Here is a 22,615-nt window from a genome sequence, read left to right on the forward strand (position 1 = left end):
GGGTCTGAACCATACAATGAAAGAGCTGAAAACAATAGAAAACCTCATTTTTGTGCTGCATCATGTACACCCAAGTGGTCCGAGTAAAACAATCTATAAAAGAAACAAACCATCTATGGCCAGCAATGGAAGCACGACAGGCAGGGCCCCACACATCAGTATGAACTAAAGCAAAGAGAGAAACACTTCTTTTATTTAAAGAGAATAATTGGAACGAGTTTGTTTGGCCAAAACACAGGCCTCACAAGCTAGTCAGTGGAATTGGCTGAAATTTTCAGCATAGATTCTCCTCACTGCCTACTCTACTCGATCAGCTTTGGAGCCCATTCCCACTACTGGTTTGCCTAGTATTTGTTACCTTCTATTTTGGTGTTTACCTTCTAATTCTGATTTGCTTCTATTATTGTTGTGATATGCTGCAAACTATTATCGATCCTACTGTAGAGTGGTTCTTAGCTGAGCCCCTTCTACATTAGTTAGGTTGCTCCATTGTTGACCAAGTGGTCACGGGTTCAAATCTCTGGAAACAGCCTCTCTGTGAAGTAAGGGTAAGGCTGCGTACATTATGACCCTCCCCAGACCCCGCAGTGGCGGGACCCTCGTGCACTGGGTACACCCTTCAGATCTACAGAAAGTATATATCGCAGGCTTCAATTCTTCATAAACTTGGATCGAGATGCTTGAAAACCATAATCTTCATATGCAGAAGTGTAGGTATAAGAGAATGCCCTAGTTTAATTCATATTTACCAATAATCAGGGCAGATTGAAGTAGTTAGGCAGCTTTATGGTAGCTGCAACCAAGCTTGAGAGGACTTGAGAGAGAACTATCGACCAGGATTTGAAGAAGAGAGGAATAAGATGTCTTGCTCTGATACCATGTAACGAAATCAGACAAGAAAACCAGCAACAGAAGAGAACCGAGTGGGGAGACAGCCAGAGAGACTAAGAGCCGATGGAATGAAGGATGCCTCCCCCTCTCCAATCTTATTTATATATCAATCAACATAAAAAATCAGCATGAAAGTGTACTACTAATATACTATAATTTAATTCATGAAAGTGCAATATCCATTAGTGTACATGAAAGTATGAAAACATAGATTAGCCTATCAAATAACTGTGTATGTGTGCTGTGTGCAAGGTAAGAAGAAGAAAAATATAAAAAAACACCATCTCTGTGGATGCAAGCTGCAAATCGAGAAGCAAGAAGAAGGGAAAAAAAACCGAGAGAACTACGCTGTAATAAATCCCTCCACTTCCCCCATTCGTCTCTCGACTCTCTCCCTGTCTCTGTGTGTGTAATTGTGTATGTGTGGCTGTGTGCGGCAAGAAGAAGATAAAAAAACACCTTCTCTTTCTATGTGCAAGCCTGAATCGCAAGGCAAGAAGAAGAAACAAAAAACCGAGAGGTCTATGATTGTGTGCAAGCTCGCAATCGCAAGGCAAGAAGAAGGAAAAAGTAAAAAAAACTGAGAGGTCTCGCGATCGTAAGCAAGCTCGCAATCGCAAGGCAAGAAGAAGAAAAAGGAAAAAAAAAAAAAAAACTGAGAGGTCTCACATCGTGTGCAAACCCGCAATCGCAAGGCAAGAAGAAGAATCAAGAAGAAGAAGAACCGACGGAGAAAGTTGTCGGTAGTGAAGAAGACGAAGAAGTGAGAAGAACTGAAGAAGAAGGATCAAGTCACACTCGCCGGAGGACTGGGAGGAGATTGGAGAAGAAGAAGAAGAACCAAATCAATAAAAAATAAAAAATTACTTACCTGGAGGTTGCCGGAGGGGTTCGAACTTGCTGAGAGTTGCAGACTTGCAGCTTCAGTTCTTCTTCTTCTTCTTCTTCTTCTTCTTCTTCCTTCTTCGTCTTCTTGACTCCTTCAGTCTCCAGACGTCTCACGAAGTCTCTCTTCTGTCTCGACAAACTTTGCGATTTCTAAAATCCCCAAATTTCAATTCCAATTAGGGATTTAGGGAATACTACTAAAGTGTACTGTTTAATCTTTAATGGTTTTAATTTTTAATGTGACCAATACAAATGAAGGAAAAAGCATTTAAGCTTTTAAATGGTTTAAAAAAAAAAAATTTAAAACCTAAGTTTTTTAAACTAATATCGACCGATATGCCCATATATCGTGATATGGCGTCCATGGCGACGCCATGTACGCCACATCGGGCGATATTTATACATTAGCCATGTCGAAGGTCGATATGCCAGTTTCTCCAGCGCCAGGACGCCATGGCGGCGCCATGACAACTATGATGATAATGGAATAAATTCTTTACGTCGCCTTGGGTAGTTAAGCTTATCTACATGGCCTATCACTTATAAGCCCTGTGGAAGACCGATCTGGCTGATTCTACCATTGGATAGAAGGAACACCCTTGGATCTTCCACATGTCAAATTGCATGCCTACAACAACTATTTGGGCCACCATCTCGGTATTTTAAGCTGTCAAATTTGTAGAGCATTGACGTAGCAATTCTAACCAGTGGATAGATAGGGGGACATGTCGAATGGCCATCTAACAAGTTTTGAACCCAAATTCAATCAAATGGCCCACGTTTTTTTGAATATTTTCCCCAGCTGTCCAAATCTTGACAAAAAGTAATCTGTTAACCATTCATCATGGTTCGAGAACTCGCGAAATCTGGCCGAGTTTCTTGGTATTTCAAAATCCCGAGACGAAACACCATACGCATTATTTTTTTACAATTTCTCGCCAAGCGGTCTCGGTTTCGGATATGGGTTTTGATGAGCACATTTATGTGTGAAATCTTAGGGCATAAAGCATACATTTTACCACATTGGACAGAGTTACTTTGGTGCTTTCTTGTGTTTTTCAGGTTTTGGGCTATTCTGGACTATCGGGAGCTGCATGTCCCAAGTTTCACGTAAAGTTGCCATTTTTCCTTCCATGGTTGTAAAGAGGACTAAATTTGGAGCAAGTTGGACGTGACGGAACGCAAATACGCATTCGTCTAGCCCACCGTACAGTTGATTATTCTTTTCAGCCCAAAAAAGGATAATGGGCCAAAAAGGAGCTGTAGTGCAAGCCCATAGTCAGTCTACCACTGCCCAAGGACATTTTTGACATTATAGAAGATATTTCTAAGCAATGGTGGAAATCTACTGCAATTACAGGGCTATTTCGGCAATTTTGCATACTTGAAGAGAGAGAAGGACTGCTACCCACATGGAGGGACCCACACTGCCATTAGATTCCATTAATTTTGAAGGCCCACAAGGTGTCCACAATTTTTATGGGCTGCATTTAATGCCCCATGATTTTTAGAGGACACATTGGGGATTTTGTTATTTGGTTGAGTGGAATCCTAGTCATCGCTCTCTCTCTCTCCTCCAACTTTTCAAGGGCATTCCTGGAATTTCACTTGGGATAGATTTATTTTGAAAGATATTTTCTCATCTATGGAAGGTTAAAAAATCAAAGATGCTTTGATTTTATTGCTTGGAGAAGATATCTACAAAGAAAAGGAAGCGCAAGTTAGACTTAGAAATTTACTTTTCCAGAAATAGAAGGTTTATGTAAACAATATTCTCTTCTTTTCTTCTTTCTATTTTTTTTCTTTTTCTTAGGACCAAGGCAATGTAAAGGAGGAAGGAGAAGAGAATATTCTCTTTTCTTAGGGAATATTTCTCCTACACTTCCCTCTTCTCTCTTCTCCCCTTTCCCCTATATATACCCCCTACCTCTCTTGTAAAGATTATTCATTCACTTAGTGAAATTTCCTCTCTTCTTCTCCTCTCAATTTGTGATTTTTGGCTTTTCTAAGTTCTAGTTTACTTTTATGATTTTTAGTTAATGGTTGTAATAGGTTTAATTTATGCTTTGATTCAATTTAAGTCTTCAATTGGGTTGTAATTTCTTAATTCTAGTTTAGGTTTTAAGCCTTCTAGTCTAAGTTCTTAAGTTGATGACAAGACTTGAAGATTTAGAAAAGGAGGCCATGGTGAGTTTATGCAAGTATTCAAGCTTTTCAATTACATTCATGCAAGCACATCCAGGTTTTACTATCTAAACTCTCAATCTCATTCTCCATCTCTTCTATCTCTCTCTATCTTCTTCTCCCTCTATTTCTTTTATTTTAATTTTATATGGTTCTGGTTTGTGGATGCACTTTTATTCCCTTATTTCTTTTTACGTGGTTAGTATATGTGGCTGCATTTTTATTCCTTTCAATTCGCTTTAGTTTGATAGGTTAGATGCTCATGTGTTAGGACGCCAATTTAATTCCTTAATTTTGTTAGATGCTTATGAGTTAGGATGCATTAATTTTCATTAGTTTAATTAGTTTAATTTAACACTTTAATTTGATTCACTATGCATTATTTTTAAGTTAGTTAAATAGAATGGCGTATATCTCCTCGTGTTCGATCCGTAGCTACGATTGACCCATACGCTTGCGGTTTTATTTTAACTCAAACAAGTTTTTGGCGCCGTTGCCGGGGAGATTATTGTCCATTTTATTTATCTGATTTTTAAGTAGTTCGAAGTGTTTTAGTTTATTATTTTCTCTTCTTTTTCTGTATAAAAAAAAAAAAAAAATTCAGTTTTTCAAAACCTCTTCTAGTTTCTCTTCTATTTCAAATAGTGTGCGCCCAATCTAAAGTCCTTCATATGCTTCAACCCTCCATCTTTTGGTGTCTCTCATAGGATTGAGTTACCTATGACGCTACATCTTGATTTGGTTGGGTGGATTGGCATGTGACTTATCTTTGAAGGTGACCACTCTTGATAATAGGAAAGCAACATAGTGAGAGCGTTGGAAACATAACCGTATAGTAGACCTCCACTCTACATCAGAATCCATTTAGAGTCGCCCGTAGGTGGCTATAGAAGACTATACGGGTTCCCTTGTTGTCAACCTATATGGCATCCTTACAGCTTTGGACCATTGTTTCGATTCTTGAGGGATAGATGCATTGTCTACCTTGGGCTCCCTCTTATTTTTAGTACTTTTTTCTTAAGTTTTTTACTTTTTTCTTTAATTTTTCTAAAGGAGACCTCATATCTGTTTAAGTGGCTACGGTGTGGACTCATGATTCATCTAATCGTCTTATTAGAATACCACCTTCTCCACTACCCTTAACCCCACCGTTGACCATAGGTGACCAACAACCCAAGACTCTTAAGGATAGGTTTTACCCTATTAGGGCTGCACAGCCTTCTTGCATCAACTTACCACCTGTTACAGGAAACAATTATGAACTCAAGACCAACTTCATTAGCATGCTACCCCACTTCCATGGGATGGCCAATGAAGATGCATATTTTTTCCTTAGGGAATTTGAGGAGGTTGGTGTTCTAATTAAGGTCCAGAATTTGACTGATGATGCAGTTAGGCTTAGGTTTATACCCTTTGCCCTGAAAGACCAGGCCAAGAAGTGGCTCTATGGACTGCCAACAAACTCCATTAATACATGGGATGAGTTCACCATTGTCTTTTTGAGAAAATAACCAATAAGTTTAAGAGTGACATCCTCCAGTTCAGGCAAAAATCACATGAGTCCTTTTCTAAATTCATGGAAAGATTCAAGGACCTCCTCTTAGAATGCCCTCACCATGGTTTCGCCTTGTGGCAGCTATGCCAAATTATTTATGACGGTATTGATTATCAGACCAAACAACTTGTAGAGTCCATGTGTCTTACAGGCTTTACTTCTTTTTTTGAGGAAAATGATGCATGGACATTCTTAACCAACTTGGCTGATAAGACTAGGGCATGGGAATCTTCCCAAGAGGCTGAAAGGACCACTAAGGGGTATTTCATTGAGGGTATGCCAGCCAAGGAGGCCAAACTTGACAGCCTCATAAAAAGGTTGGAGTCCATAGTTCTTAAAGAGTCTATACCGGTTAATCAGGTCAACCAGGTCAACCATGTGTCAATATGCAGTTGGTGCCAAACCCCTAGACATATTTTGGAGGAATGCCCCAACACCTTGGTGGGCATTTCCAACACTGAGAATGTAAGTGCTCTCTACCAAAATAACCCATATAACAATACTTACAATCCAGGATAGAGAAATCACCCCAATTTCTCCTTGAATCAAGGGAACCAAACAGGCCCATCCAACTTTAACCATCAAGGCCAGCTTGGTGTCCAAAGGCCCAACTATGCACCACAAAGCCAAGGAAAGTCTCCTAACTCCTTTCCCCCTCGTCCTCATCTAGGACCTTCTATAAACTCTGCTAGGCCTCCTCTCCTTGCATCTTATCAGCAACCCCCAGGGTTTACCAATACAGGAGAAGCAGCAAGAATAGGTGAGATTAAGAAAAGAATGGCCATTATGGAGAAGCAACTCACCTAGCTTGTCACAATTTTGCATGAGAGGGAAACAGGGAAGTTATCTAGCCAACCTGAACTAAATCCTAGGCATCAGGTTCATATTCAACAAGGTACCCAAGCTCCTTCACTCAACCCGATACAAGGCCAACAGCTTCAAGGGCCCTCCAGCCAGGTTAATGCTGTCTATGCTTTAAGGAGTGGCCGTGAGTATCAACAGGCTAGTATACCTCAGTCTTTACCATCTCATACTCCTATTGACTCTCCCCCTTCTGAAGAGGCCATTGAAGTACCTACTATTCCTGGTTCGTCTGTTGAACCTGAAGAGATCCCAGATGATTTGGTTAAGGAAACCAAAGATGATTCTGTTGAGAAAGTAAAAGAGACCACCCATGTAAGAGTTTATACCCCACCTGCCCCTTTCCCAAATAGGTTGGTTAGCAAGAAGTCTCCTTCTATGGAGAAAATTTTGGATGTTTTTAAATAAGTTCAGGTGAATATCCCCTTGTTGGATGTTATTGCCCAGATCCCTGCTTATGCTAAAGTCCTCAAAGACTTATGCACCCAAAAGCGGACCATTAATGTGCCCAAAAAGGCATTCTTAACTGCTAACATTAGTTCTCTCATCTCACAGCCAGTAGCAGCCAAGCATAAGGATCCTGGAAGCCCCACCATCTCTTGCACTATAGGTAATACCACTATTGATAATGCCTTATTGGACCTTGGTGCAAGTATGAACCTCTTACCCTTTCATGTCTACCAACAACTAGGATTGGGAGAACTGAAACCGACCAAAATTACTCTTCAACTTGCAGATCGGTCGGCTAAAGTTCCTAAGGGAATGATTGAGGATGTCCTATTAAAGGTTGGGGAATTTATTTTTCCTGTGGATTTTATTGTTTTAGATACCCAACCTACTGCCAACTTCAAGGACCAAATCCTTATCATCTTGGGTACGCCATTCCTAGCTACCAGTAATGCTTTAATCAATGCGGAATGGTCTCATGAAATTATCTTTTGGCAATACTTCTGACTTCAATGTGTTTAGGTTGGCGCACGATATGGATGAAGAGGTGCATATGCTTCAAGGATTTCCGATGATATTGATACGTTCTTTGAGATTGATTTTGATTCGGGATTTCAAGAATGTATGCAGGAATTGGAGGGTGTTGATGATACCCCCTTATCCGAGGTCTGGAGCATCCAACCACCTTTGAAACCCCTTGGACCCCTATCCACCTCCATTCCCAAACCCTCTATTATTGAGCCTCCCACATTAGAGTTGAAGGCATTGCCCTTCAACCTCAAGTATGCTTTCCTAGGGCAAGATCATACTCTTCCTGTTATTATTGCTTCCGATTTGATTTCTATTCAGGAAGAAGAGTTGATTAAGCTTCTACGGGACCATAAGGAAGCCATAGGTTGGACCATGTCTGACATTAAAGATATTAGCCCCTCCATTGTTCAACATTATATCCATCTGATGGAGAGTGCCAAACCTTTTAGGGAACCCCAAAGAAGGGCTAATCCTGTGATGAAAGAGGCAATCAAGAAAGAGATCCTAACGTGCTTGGATCATGACATTATTTATCCTATTTCTGATAGCCAATGGGTGAGTCCTGTGCAGGTTGTGCCTAAGAAAGGAGGAGTCACTGTAGTTGAGAATGTCAATAATGAGTTTATTCCAACCCGTATCCAAACGGGATGGAGAGTGTGCATTGATTACAGGAAATTGAATGCGACAACATGGAAGGACCACTTCCCCTTGCCTTTTATTGATCAGATGTTAGAGAGACTAGCTGGCCATGAAAATTATTGTTTTCTTGATGGATATGCAGGCTATAATCAGATCCCTATTGCTTTAGAGGACCAACACAAGACCACATTCACATGCCCTCATGGAACCTTTGCTTACCGGCGTATGCCTTTTGGGCTTTGCAATGCCCCTGCTACATTCCAAAGGTGCATGATGAGTATCTTTTCTGATATGATAAAGCACTTCCTAGAGGTGTTTATGGATGATTTTTCTATTCACGGCTCTACCTTTTCTAATTGCTTGCATCATCTTTCTTTGGTTCTTAAATGATGCATAGAAAAGAACTTGGTCTTAAATTGGGAGAAGTGTCACTTCATGGTGAAGCAAGGCATAGTTCTTGGTCACATTGTGTCCAACAAGGGGATCAAGGTTGATAGATCTAAGGTGGACCTTATTGTCAATTTACCACCACCCAAGAGTGTGAAGGACATTAGATCTTTTCTTGGCCATGTAGGTTTTTACAGGAGATTCATCAAGAACTTTAGCCAGTTAGCTAGACCACTCACTTCCCTTTTGGCAAAGGATTGCCCATTTGATTTTTCTTCTGAGAGTCATAAGAGTTTTGAGCAATTGAAAAGAACATTGACCTCAGCCCCCATTATTCAAGCTCCAAATTGAACAGTTTCATTTGAGCTTATGTGTGATGCCTCTGATTTTGCCATAGGGGCTGTTCTTGGGCAAAGAATCAACAAATTGCCCCATGTGATTTATTATGCAAGTAGGACTTTTAATGATGCACAACTTAATTATACCACCACTGAAAAAGAATTTTTAGCTATTGTGTTTGCTTTAGAGAAGTTTAGGCCCTACTTGGTTGGATCACATGTGATTGTTTATACTGATCGTGCAGCTATCAAATATCTTATGCAGAAGAAAGATGCCAAGGTTCGCCTCATTAGGTGGGTCATTTTGTTACAAGAATTTGATCTTGAAATTAAGGATAAGAAAGGCAATGAAAATTTGGTTGCAGACCATCTATCCCGGCTGCCTAATTCCTTGACTGTCGATTCTCCAGTCAACGAGAACTTTCCTGATGAGTATCTGATGGCAGTGTCTAGTGAACCATGGTTTGTTGATATTGTCAATTATCTGGTTACGGGTGTGACACATGCACATTGGTCCACCCAAGATAAGAATTGTTTCTTTTCGCAAGTTAAATATTTCTTTTGGGACGATCCTTATCTTTTTAAGACTTGTCCGGATTAGGTAATCCGGATATGTGTTCCTGATCATGAGCAACAATCTGTCTTATCTTTTTGCCATGATCCGGCTTGTGGAGGCCACTTTGGGCCCAATAAGACGGCAGCCAAGGTTTTACAGTGTGGATTTTATTGGCCTAGCCTGTTTAAAGACGCTTTACTTATTGCAAGGCATGTTCTTCATGCCAATCTTTAGGACGTCTTTCTAAGAGGAATATGATGCCCCTCAACCCAATTTTGGTAGTTGAGGTGTTTGATGTATGGGGTATTGATTTCATGGGGCCTTTCTCTAACTCTTTTGGTAACTTGTACATATTACTTGTTGTGGACTATGTGTCCAAATGGATTGAAGCTATTGCTTGTAAGACCAATGACCACAAGGTGGTTGTGAAATTTCTGAAGGAGAACATCTTCTCCCGTTTTGGTACTCCCCGGGCTATCATTAATGATCGGGGCAAGTATTTTTGTAATCGGCCTTTTGAGGCCCTCATGAGAAAATATGGTGTCATTCACAAGTTAGCTACACCCTACCATCCCCAGACTAGTGGTCAGGTTGAGGTTTCAAATAGGCAGATAAAGCAAATTCTTGAGAAAACCATAAACCCGAACAGCAAGGAGTGGTCTAACCGGTTGGTAGATGCTTTGTGGGCCCATAGGACAACCTTCAAGACCGATCTTGGTCAATCTCCGTACCGTCTGGTGTGTGGAAAGACATGTCACTTACTTGTAGAGATTGAGCACAAGGCCTTTTGGGCTATCAAGAAGCTTAACTTTGACCTACCCACTGCAGGTGCCCATAGGAAACTCCAACTATCTGAGTTGGAAGAGCTTAGGAATGAGGCATATGAGAATGCCTGGATTTACAAGGCAAAAACCAAGGCTTTCCATGATAGACACATTTTGAGAAAAACTTTTGAGGTAGGCCAGAAAGTTTTGTTGTATAATTCTCATTAGCACATCTTTCTAGGTAAGTTGCGCTCTAGATGGGATGGCCCCTATATAGTTCAGACTGTCTATCCTCATGGGGCTGTTGAAGTCCTCAATCCAAATACAGGAACTACTTTCAAGGTAAATGGCCAACGTTTGAAGCCATACATAGAGATGCCTACTCCAGTTGAGGAAGAGGTCATGGATCTCCATGAGCCTCTTTACCTTTACCACTGATATCCTGGTATGTATCCCCTCCCTTGTCCTTATTCTTTCTTTTCTGCATGCATTAAGGACACTGCATAACTAAAGTGTGGGGGGGGGGGGTGTTGGACTTTATTTGTGAATTTTGTGAATTTTGATTGTGGCGATAGTTTGGTTATGTGCATAAGTCTCTTTGATTGTAAAGCGAGAGAAAGAGGGAATTAAGTTCCCTAGCATGCGTAGTAATAAAAAAACCCTTTTCAAGGATGGTAGTTGGTTTGTATCCGGTGATGGGGATTGAGTTTGAAAATATGAGTGCTATTTCATTTGATGGTTAGATTCCTCTATGTGTTTATGGACCCTTTGATCTTTTGGCTAGTAGTTGAGACCAATTTGTTTGTGGCAAGGCAAGGCATGAAAGTGAAAGTAAATGGAAGAAGAAAAAAAAGAAATAAAAGAGAAAGAAAGGAAAAGTGGAATTCCTTGGGACTAGACAGGGCACTGTGCCTCATGAAGCAGGGTGACTTGATCGAAATTCCTTGGAAGGAAACTCAAAAAAAACTCTTGCATCAATGTCTTAAAGTCTTCATAGATACATGCAAAAAGCGAAGCTACATCAATGTCTTAAAGTCTTCATAGATACATGCAAAAAGCGAAGCTACATCAATGTCTTAAAGTCTTCATAGATACATGCAAAAAGCGAAGCTACCAAGTATTTGGGTGTCTGGTGTATGCTCCACCATGTCATTCAGGGAATAGTAGTGGAGTAGAAATAGAGTTTGTGGAAAAAGAAAAAAAAAACTTTTGCCTTAATGCCTGGAAAAAAAGAAAGTATGGTCAACAATACTCAATACCTAAGTCTTTGGTTCCATCGATACTAAGGGGGGTTTACTTGAAGGTGAGTAGTGTTCAGAAAATAAAAGGAGATCCCTTAATCTTGATATATGCTAGTTGCTTGAATTGATGTGGGGTGATAAAATTCAAGTGTGGGGGAACCTTTGGCTCCTTAATCTTTAGTTGAGTAGTTCTTTGAGACTGTGTGCACTATCTTACTTATGCCATGAGAAAAAATTTACATCATTCTTTTTGATTTATTAAATTTTGGATGTATATTCACAGCAAACACCCACGAGACACAACTCGTCCACTAGGGGTAACCTAGGGGTTTAAAGCCTTGTTGCACATGCTAAGTGCAACCGTGATTCCTACGAAAGTGAGTTAGGATTTTCTACATGCTAGGTTAGTTTTTCTTTTGTTTACTTGAGGACAAGTAACGTTCAAGTGTGGGGGAATCTGATGAACAAATTTATGTGTGAAATCTTAGGGCATAAAGCATACATTTTACCACATTGGACAGAGTTACTTTGGTGCTTTCTTGTGTTTTTCAGGTTTTGGGCTATTCTGGACTATCGGGAGCTGCATGTCCCAAGTTTCACATAAAGTTGCCATTTTTCCTTCCATGGTTGTAAAGAGGACTAAATTTGGAGCAAGTTGGACGTGACGGAACGCAAATACGCATTCGTCTAGCCCACCGTACAGTTGATTATTCTTTTCAACCCAAGAAAGGATAATGGGTCAGAAAGGAGCTGTAGTGCAAGCCCATAGTCAGTCTACCACTGCCCAAGGACATTTTTGACATTATAAAAGACATTTCTAAGCAATGGTAGAGATCTACTGCAACTACAGGGCCGTTTCGGTAATTTTGCATTCTTGAAGAGAGAGAAGGATTGCTACCCACATGGAGGGACCCACACTGCCATTAGATTCCATTAATTTTGAAGGCCCACAAGGTGTCCACGATTTTTATGGGCTGCATTTAATGCCCCATGATTTTTAGAGGATACATTGGGGATTTTGTTATTTGGTTGAGTGGAATCCTAGTCATCACTATCCTAGTCATCGCTCTCTCTCTCTCTCCTCCAACTTTTCAAGGGCATTCCTGGAATTTCACTTGGGATAGATTTATTTTGAAAGATATTTTCTCATCTATGGAAGGTTGAAAAATCAAAGATGCTTTGATTTTATTGCTTGGAGAAGATATCTACAAAGAAAAAGAAGCACAAGTTAGACTTAGAAATTTACTTTTCTAGAAATAGAAGGTTTATGTAAACAATATTCTCTTCTTTTCTTCTTTCTATTTTTTTTCTTTTTCTTAGGACCAAGGCAATGTAAAGGAGGAAGGAGAAGAAAATATTCTCTTTTCTTAGGGAATATTTCTCCTACACTTCCCTCTTCTCTCTTCTCCCCTGTCCCCTATAAATACCCCCTACCTCTCTTGTAAAGATTGTTCATTCACTTAGTGAAATTTCCTCTCTTCTTCTCCTCTCAATTTGTGATTTTTGGCTTTTCTAAGTTCTAGTTTACTTTTATGATTTTTAGTTAATGGTTGTAATAGGTTTAATTTATGCTTTGATTCAATTTAAGTCTTCAATTGGGTTGTAATTTCTTAATTCTAGTTTAGGTTTTAAGCCTTCTAGTCTAAGTTCTTAAGTTGATGACAAGACTTGAAGATTTAGAAGAGGAGGCCATGGTGAGTTTATGCAAGTATTTAAGCTTTTCAATTACATTCATGCAAGCACATCCATGTTTTACAATCTAAACTCTCAATCTCATTCTCCATCTCCTCTATCTCTCTTTATCTTCTTCTTCTTCTCCCTGTATTTCTTTTATTTTAATTTTATATGGTCCTGGTTTGTGGATGCACTTTTATTCCCTTATTTCTTTTTATGTGGTTAGTATGTGTGGCTGCATTTTTATTCATTTCAATTCGCTTTAGTTTGATAGGTTAGATGCTCATGTGTTAGGAGGCCAATTTAATTCCTTAATTTTGTTAGATGCTTATGATTAATTTAAATTAGTTTAATTTAACACTTTAATTTGGTTCACTTTGCATTATTTTTAAGTTAGTTAAATAGAGTGGCGTATATCTCCTCGTGTTCGACCCGTAACTACGATTGACCCATACGCTTGCGGTTTTATTTTAACTCAAACAAGTTTGACCCATTTTCTTTACCCATTCTTGACCCATCTACCCCATTTAAATCCACCTAACCCTGGACAGAACTCGCATATCTCGGCGAGTTCTGTCCTAAAGCTCTAAAACTTAGAAAAAAAATACCTCCAAACTCCATTTTCTTCTTCTTTGCTTCAAATTTTGGATGGATTGCATGGTTTCAAGTGTGATTCAACTACTAAATTGAAGATTCAGCTCCAATATTGCAAGAATCATCACAGATTTAAAGATTTTTCAAAGATATTCCCTCTTTTCCTAAATCTATTTTTTTTCAATAAAATTTATGCAATCCTTGATAGATTCATGTGATTTTGAGATATGTTAAACAACTTTGGCCAATCTATCACTTGATGGAGTCGGAATTATTTTTCTGTTATTAATTTTTTTATTATAATTTCTGAAAAAATAAATGATTTATTTGAAAACAAAAAATTGAAAAAAATAAGATGAATAGTGATTGTTTGGAAATGATTTTCATATATATTGAACAACTTTGGATGCTCTACAGCCTCATGGATCAGTTTTTTTATTTTCACCCATTAAAAAAATTATTTTATTTTTCAGATTTAATAAAAATATTATTAAAATTAAAAATATATATATAATATTGGGAAAAAATACTTGATGTTTATGAAAAATTATGCACAACATATGTACATAATGTTCAACTTCAAATGATGTCAAATACATCATTACATTATATTTTTCTTATACTTTAAGGTATAAATATTTTTAATAAAAATTCTAAATATTATTTTTAATTAAGAAATAAATACTAGGGTTAGGGGATAAATAAGAGAGTTATTTCATAGTTCTAGTAGCTTGACATTATGTTTAACAGTTATGAATAGCATACTTTAAGTCTCGAATACATTACTTTAAGTGAACCATGGTTATTAATACATGTTTTTTTAGGTAACAGTGTAAAATATAAAACATTTTGTACACAATGTCTGATATAGCATGGCAACATGGAGTCCCGATATCCGAAGACAAAAAGAAGTCCAAATGCAATTATTGTGGAAAGTTGCTATCTGGAGGAGCCACCAGGTTAAAGCAACATTTGTCTGGTATAGGCAAGGATGTTGCCTCATGCCCAAATGTTCCTACCCAAGTGAAACTGGCAATGGCACAACGCTCGAGAGGAAGAAGAATAAAGAAAGCTGAGAGGAAAAGAATGCAACAACAATTTGATGAGGCAGTACTAGAGAAACCTGGTGTAGAGGTCCGTGGAGGAGATGATACTGAATTTAGGCCTCCACCTGGTGAGTTTCAATTAGAAGCCAAATGGAGAATTTACCAGCAGACTTTGGCAGAGAGTAGACAAAGTTTGCATTTTGAGAATGTGAAAAGATATGAGCAGGCAAACGGAGCTGGTGGATCTAGCTCAACTGCACCAATGCAAGAAGATGAGAGGAGGAAAAGCACTGAAACAAGAAATATACCACGGCCCCCAACCCGACCACGAGCACATTCTCCAGATCCCATTTTTTAGCAGGATCCAACAATTTTTAAGCAACAAGATGCCTACCAGCCAACCATCCCACAAATGTTTGGTGGTAAACAAGAGGAAGCACGGAAAGCCTTCAGCAAGTTCATGCTTTACAATGGCATTCCAGCAAATGTAGCACAAGGAACATACTATAATGCATTCCTTGACGCTACAAGGAGGACTGGCCCAGGATGGAAGGGGCCTTCACCACATGAATTATATAATGTATATTTGCCTCAGGAGGTACAGGAGCTGAAAGAGTACATTGATGGTTTGAAGCCAATGCGGGAGACATATGGGATTACTCTTATGGCTGATGGTTGGACTGGACCTACTAGACTATCCATTATAAATTTCATGGTGAGTTGCAATGGGAAGACTGTATTCTTGAAGTTTGTCGATGCATCAAGGCATGTACAGGATGCATCATACTTGTATAAAGAGTTGAAGCAAGTGGTGGACGAGGTAGGAGCAAAGAACGTTATCCAAATTGTGACGGATAACGATTCCAACTTTAAAAAGGCTGGGAGAAGTTGATGAATAAGAAGAGTAAGAGGATCCGGCTCTTTTAGACTCCATGTGCAGCGCATTCTATTGATTTAATGCTGAAGGACATGGGGAAAAAAACTTTGATGGCGGGTGTGGTAAATAGGGCAAGACAAGTGATAAATTTTGTATATAACCATGGTTATGCTTTAGCCTTGTTGAGGGAAAAATGCAATGGAGATTTAGTGAAGCCTGATGTCACTCGATTTGCCACCAATTACATTGCATTGAAGAGCTTTCAGACGAAAGTGATAGGTCTGAGGTCTATGTTTGCAAGTGAACAATGGTTTGGTTGGCAAGGTTCTAGGTCGGAAGAAGGGAGGGCAGCACAACAGACCATTGCAAGTGACGGATTCTGGAAGGACTTGCATAAAGTGGTTATCATATTAAAGCCAGTGGTGGCAGTACTGAGGATGGTTGATACAGAGAAGAAGCCTACCTTGGCCCACATTTATGCTGTCATTCAAAAAATGCAGGAAATGGTTAAAGTTGCTATACCTCGAAGTGCAAAGTCCTACATTAACATCATTGATGAGCGGTGGGAGAAGCACTTGAGTCATCCATTGCATAAAGCTGGTGAGTTCAACATACTTTACACTTTAAATGTTAAAACTTTATTACATTTACATATTCAAAACCCAAAGGCATTAAGTCACTAACAAATTATATTTGTGGTGTCTACTTTACCAGCATACTATTTGAATCCAAAGTATCAGTACTCCCATGATTTTGGGCTAGACACAGATTTGTTAGTGAGAGTTCAAGCTGTTATTGAGAAGTTGGAGCCCAATCCAAAGATAAAAGCTACCTGCAATGATGAGGTGAGAGTATGGGATTTTGGTACTTTGGTAGTTAATTTATGAATGTAATTACTAAATAGCAAATACTAATGCCTCTAACAATGTTTGAAATTTAAAATGAAAATAGATCAAATACTTCAAAGAGGCCTCAGCAAGTTTCGGTTGACAAGCTGCAGTGGAGGATAGGCAAAAGTCAGACCCTGGTAGGTGGCATGATATTACATTTATGAATTATAATTTTATCCCTTTAGAATGTACATATTCTTAATATTCTATATTTGTAATGCAGCCGACTAGTGGGTACTTTCTGGTACAAGTTCACCCAACCTGAGGAAGGTAGCAGTGAGAGTGCTCTCACAAACTTGTTCATCCTCCGGATGCGAGCGCAACTGGAGTATATTCTCATTGATACATTCAAAGAGGCGGAACAGGTTGGGTAGCGAACGACTGGAGCAGCTTGTGTATGTGCACTACAATATGAGATTAAGGATGAGGCACATACGTGAAGGAATTGAAGCCAATGACAAAGAACCCATTGAACTGTCCAACATTTTCCAGGACTCATGATGATGAGGATCCCCTATTCCAGTGGGTGAGGGATCGTGGTACACCTGATATGAATCAGCCTGGGGGTGGTCCTAACCCCACCATTGCGTCTGTAACCGGTACGGATGTTGAGGACTATATGTCGCAAGAGGGGCGTGCACATTCAGAGTCATCGAGACCTTTTGAGCCTGTTGTAAGAAGTCCTGGTGGTGATGATGACAGTGGTGATGGTGGTGATGGTGATGGTAGCGGTGGTGGTGGCATGCAGAGTGGTGGTTATTATGATGATCGTCATGAGGGGATGCGCGAGGAATACCAGTATGAAGTGGAAACGCAGAAGGACCCTGTGCATTTCACAGGTGAGTCTCAGTTTACGCATGCCACTCAAGATCAAGACCATGGTGGCCACACTAAAACATACAACAAAAAGAAGGGTCGCAAACACTCACATGCTCAGGATGATGACAACAGTATGAACACCATGCTTGCAAGTTTCGGAAGCATGAGTATAGATACTACTAGTGAGCATCAGTCATGGCATTCATCTCAGCATCATCATGGCTATGACTATGACCAGGAGAGCACCGGTTCTGAATATAGTGGCTATGGTTAGTTTGGGCAGTCAGCAGTTAAGTTTGACAATCAAAGCACTGGGTCAGGTTTTGGGTACATATTCCCAGTCTCAAACCAGCCATACACGCCTCAAACTCAATATGACAGTAGCAGTGGATCTCACACCTCATACCAATAGCCTCCCATGTACCCTAGGATAGGGAGTTTGGTATATGTTGATGACAACACTTATATGGAGGTTGTGTTACACTATGTGCAACACTTCAGCAATTCTATGACATGGGAATTCTTTGTGGATCAATATGGGGAAGAATTCATTACTCGATCACATTTTATGTAACAAATTCAGAGAAGATTGATGCAATGTACTTTTTATTTAAATGTTTTGATTGATATGTACTAAATTGAATGTTTTGATTGCTAATTTGCTATTTATTACTAAATTATGTGAAGAGTAGGTTGTTTTAGTACGACTCGTCGCCTACCAACCTATGGTCCAAAGTGAAACTCATATTTGGACTTGTTTTTTGGGAAATCTGGGCATGTCATTGTGTTTAAATGGCCTGAAATAGGCTGAATACCAAGTTTCAGACCCAAAATATGTGTAAAACCCACCGGTTGGGGGTCCAAGTCAAAAAAAATAAAAAAATGCAGTAACTCGCCGAGATCTCGACTCGTCTCGGTTTTGGCTGGGCCGAGATGCCTCCTAGACCTGAGTTTTCGAACCTTGACCATGATTAGGATACCTCTGCTCAGCCCCATGATTAAGAAATACATTAATTTCCTTTATTAATATCAAACAACAAAAAGTTTCAACTATCTGGGCTAAATTTGATCGTACCTTGTAATAGGAATGAAGATCATTACACTCCCTAACAGTGTACTAGCCACAATAGTGTTGTGGGACGAATCCATGACTGTGTTAGTACTATCATAGCCCTTCAGAACATCATCTGCTGGAAGTTTGTACGAAAATGAGCCCTACAAGAAATAATAAGTAATTAACTCAGGATTATTGCAGTCTTACCAAACAGGTTTGGATGTGAAGGGAAACTAGGGAGAGAAAGATCTTCACATGTTACAAGTGAAACATATGCATGACAACAAAGCAGTGCACTATATATCCATTTTACACACCATCTTAAATTTTAACCGTAAAAAAACCTGAATGAAACAAGGTTTTCTCTAGTGGAATGGATTTCAACTTTGAGGAGTTCAAGCTGATTCTCTTAGGGATGATTTCAGAATTCAGATCCATCACATGGGACTGATGGGAGTGTTTTTTTTTTATCTGAGAATGCGACATGGGAGTGATTAATTTGTGAATGCGATGTATTTTCTGTACTTAGTGTGTACAGCTCATACACAAGTAAAGATGTACAACTTTTTCTTTGCCTCAACAAAATACTAAATTACTAATGCATAATCCAGTAACAGAATAAAAAATGGAAGGTATAGCCAACAGTGACAGAAGCCACACAACTACAGATACATAACTTTAATGAAATAACAACAGAAAACTTTTACCTTTTTATTTTTATATATATATATATATATATATATATTGGAGGGGGGGGGGGGGCATGACATATAGCAGACAGTAATGAAATGGCTTCCGTCACTTTTGGTGCCTATAGTAATATGGGATATAAGGGTAGAATTGTCCTAGGTGTTTTATGTTGTGTTGCCCTAAGGGCATTTCTATCCTTGTACTCTCATTGCATTTATTATAAATAGACATGTGATTGTGTCTCATTGACACAAGTCACAATTCCCAAAGTCATCATGGTATCAGACCAGAGAGAATCAACCCAGGGTTTCCCACCGCCACCGCCATCTCTCTTTCTGTCTTCCTTTCTCCCTTTTTCTTTCCCTAGCACCGCCATCAAACTTTTCTGGTTTACCCCAACATTACCCACCTGTCCAAATGTTGCTGAGCAGTTTTTGGATATCAAACAGACCTCCCCAGAAGGTACTTTTAATGTGGCCGATTTACCCTCTTTTGCAATCACCTACCGTTGCCGCCATCTCCCGTGTGACCCCCTCTTTCTCGGTTTCCTTTCTAGCGTCACCGAGAGGCAGGGAGTTGCACCTCCCTTGTTCTGCCACCCCTCGGTGGTGTTGGTTTCATCACCAAGGGCTTCTTTTTCCCTCCTTTTTTGGCTTCAGCCTCTCCCCATGATCTAAATTGGCTGTGATCTCTTTTTTGAAGACCTTTTTTATCAGATCTGTTGATGATCAGAATTTTCCCTTTTTTTTCTCTGATCTGTGGTTGAGTGTTTTTTCCGCACCTTGTCATGATAGGAGACTAATTCTTCTGCTACATCTACTTTGGAGATGCCAGTCCGTGGTTCTCACAATGGTGTTCTCACTTTCCCTGCTTGTGCCGTTCGACTGGATGGCAGCAACTATTTGACGTGGCCCAGATCTTGCTATCTCAACATCGATTCTCGCAGATTTGTGGGTTATCTCACTAGTGCAAAAGAGAAGCCCCTCACTACAGGTCCTGAACAAGACAAATGGAGTTCTTCCAACTCCCTTGTGATGTCTTATTTGCTTTCCAGCATGACGCCACAACTTGCTCGTGGTTATTTGTTGCTTGACACTGCTGCAAAAATTTGGAAGGCCGCTCAGGAGACTTCCTCTCAAGTTGGGAATGATGCCCAGGTCTATGAGTTACAAAAGAAACTTCATGAGACCACGCAGAAAGAACTCAGCCTGTCCCGAAGTCTGTGGCAACAGTTAGATTTTTATGACACTTTTCAAGCTTCTACACCTGAAGATACGATCAAGTTCAAGAAACGGGAGGATAAATTCAGGGTGTACGATTTCTTGTTGGGCTGAATGTAGAGTACGATCAACTCCGTGCCCAGGTTCTTAGCAGGGATCCCTTTCCCACCTTGGAGCAGGCAAATTCACTGATCCAACTGGAGGATAGTCGACGCAATGCCATGATGCCCCCTTCTTCCCAGGAGAGATCGGCTCTTCTATCTGGTTCTCCTGCACCACCTAAAGGTAACCCTTCGCACCCCAGTGATCGTTTTGATAAAGAACCTACAAAATGTGATTACTGCGGGAAGGAGAGGCACACCAAGGATTTTTGTTAGAGGCTTCATGGGCGCCCTACCACTACTAGTACTAAGGGTCGTGGTCATGGGAGACCAGCTGCCCACATTACTGAAACCGTGGTACCTGATACACCTATTGGTACCGTTCCTCCTCCCATTGGTCCTCCCGCCGATGCTCCAGATGAAATGGCTAAGTTGTTGCGCCATTTGGTTACAAAGTTGGACTCCAATGCCAGTTTTGCTTCTGGTTCTACTTCTACTTTGATTTCTTCTGACATACTAGGTATTTCTTTTGCTTATTTATGTCACTCTACCATTTCCAATTGTTGGATCCTTGATTCTGATGCCTTCGACCATATGACTGGTAAGGCAAATCTTTTCTCTACATATTCCCCATGTTCTGGTAAGGATAAAGTTCGCATTGCTAATGGTTCTCTTTCATCCATCTTTGGGAAGGGAACCATCACTTGTTCTCCTACCATGTCTGTACATTCAGTTTTACATGTTCCGAATTTTGCTACAAACCTTCACTCCATTAGTCATCTCATAGCTTAATTGCAAAGTAACTTTTTTTCCCTCCCATTGTTTATTTCAGGATCTTGTAACAGGAGAAACAATTGGATCTGGTAAAGCTGATGGAGGTCTTTATTTTCTTGATGTCACTTCTTCTTCTCTGCGACATGCTTATCCCACTGTTGCGTAGTCGTCTGGTTCTCCTGAGTTGTTGCTTTGGCATCGCCGTTTAGGCCACCCTCCTATGGGCACTTTAGTTAAAACTTTTCCAAAATTATTTTCTGGTTGTAAAGAGAAGGATGTTTTTTGTGATGCTTGTGTTTTAGCCAAGCAAACTCGTTCTTCATATTCTTCTTTAAATTCTAGAAGCACTTCACCTTTTATGTTAATTCATTCTGATGTGTGGGGCCCTACCCATTGCTCTTCTCTTTCTAGGTATAAATGGTTTGTTTCTTTTATTGATTGCTACACCCGTGGCACTTGGATTTATTTGATGCATCATAAAAATAAGGTATTTTCCTGTTTTAAAAACTTTCATTCTTTTGTTCAAACCTAGTATGATGCTCAAATAAAAACTCTCCGTAGTGATAACGGGAGAGAATATTTTGATGGGGCATTCCAGGCATATCTTGCATCTCATGGTATTTTACATCAAACCAGTTGTGTTGACACTCCGGCTCAGAATGAGGTAGCTGAACGTAAGAACCGTCACCTCTTGGAGGTTGCCCGTGCCCTTTTCTATGAAATGAATGTCCCTTCCCATTATTGGGGTGAAACTGTTATAACTGTTGCCTATTTAATTAACCGCATGCCTACCCATGTCCTTGATTTTAAATCTCCCATTCAGGTTCTTCAGGGTTCCGCCACCTTTATTATTCCGCCCAAAATTTTTAGTTGTGTGTTATGTTTGAAACCACTAACACCCCAGTAAATTAGCACCGTAGGGCTTTAAGTGTATTTTTGTGGGTTACTCTCCTACCCAAAAGGGCTACCGCTACTACCATCCCCCTTCTCGTAGGATGTTTGTCACCATGGATGTTATGTTTAATGAAGCTGTCCCTTTTTATGATATGGCATCTCGTCAAGAGGGTGAGCTGGTTAGTGTCGATAAGCCTGATATGCCTGTGTCATCTCTTCCCATGTCTTTGGTTCAGGGGGAGTCTTCCATTCCAAAGGAAACTCAACCTACTGTTATTCCACCCCCTGTTATTCAAACCTGCACTCGCCAACGCTCTCGTCGTGCGTTGCAACTTGACACCACTACAGCTACTCCAGATCCAACGGCTCCTCCTGCACCAGATCCATCACATCCAGGTAACATTTCTGATCCATCACCGCTTCCCATTATTTCATATACTTCTTTGGACTTACATGTTGCACATCGCAAAGGGGTTAGAACTTGTACGCAACACCCTATTTCTCAAGTTGTGTCGTATTAGTCTCAATCCCCTGTATATCGTGCATTTGTGACTTCCTTGTCCTCTGTTTCTATTCCTAAGAACTAGCAGGAGGCCCTTCAAGACCCTAAATGGAAGGCAGCTATGATGGAGGAAATGCATGCCCTTGCAAAAAATGGCATTTGGGATTTAGTACCACTTCCTCCCCAGAAAAAAACAGT

General features: G+C 40.0%; 1 protein-coding gene across 3 annotated transcripts in view; it reads right to left on the reverse strand.

Annotated features, from left to right (window-relative positions):
• Positions 1 to 22,615, reverse strand: part of LOC122642163 (splicing factor 3B subunit 3) — a 79,415-nt gene that overhangs the window by 24,499 nt on the left and 32,301 nt on the right. For all 3 annotated transcript variants that reach the window (XM_043835588.1, XM_043835587.1, XM_043835590.1), the window contains exon 13: positions 18,258 to 18,397. In XM_043835588.1, the coding sequence (XP_043691523.1) occupies positions 18,258 to 18,397 (140 nt within the window). The remainder of the gene's footprint in view (positions 1 to 18,257; positions 18,398 to 22,615) is intronic.

The sequence above is a fragment of the Telopea speciosissima genome, chromosome 10, assembly GCF_018873765.1.
Source record: "Telopea speciosissima isolate NSW1024214 ecotype Mountain lineage chromosome 10, Tspe_v1, whole genome shotgun sequence".
In the NCBI taxonomy this organism is placed as follows: Eukaryota; Viridiplantae; Streptophyta; class Magnoliopsida; order Proteales; family Proteaceae; genus Telopea; species Telopea speciosissima.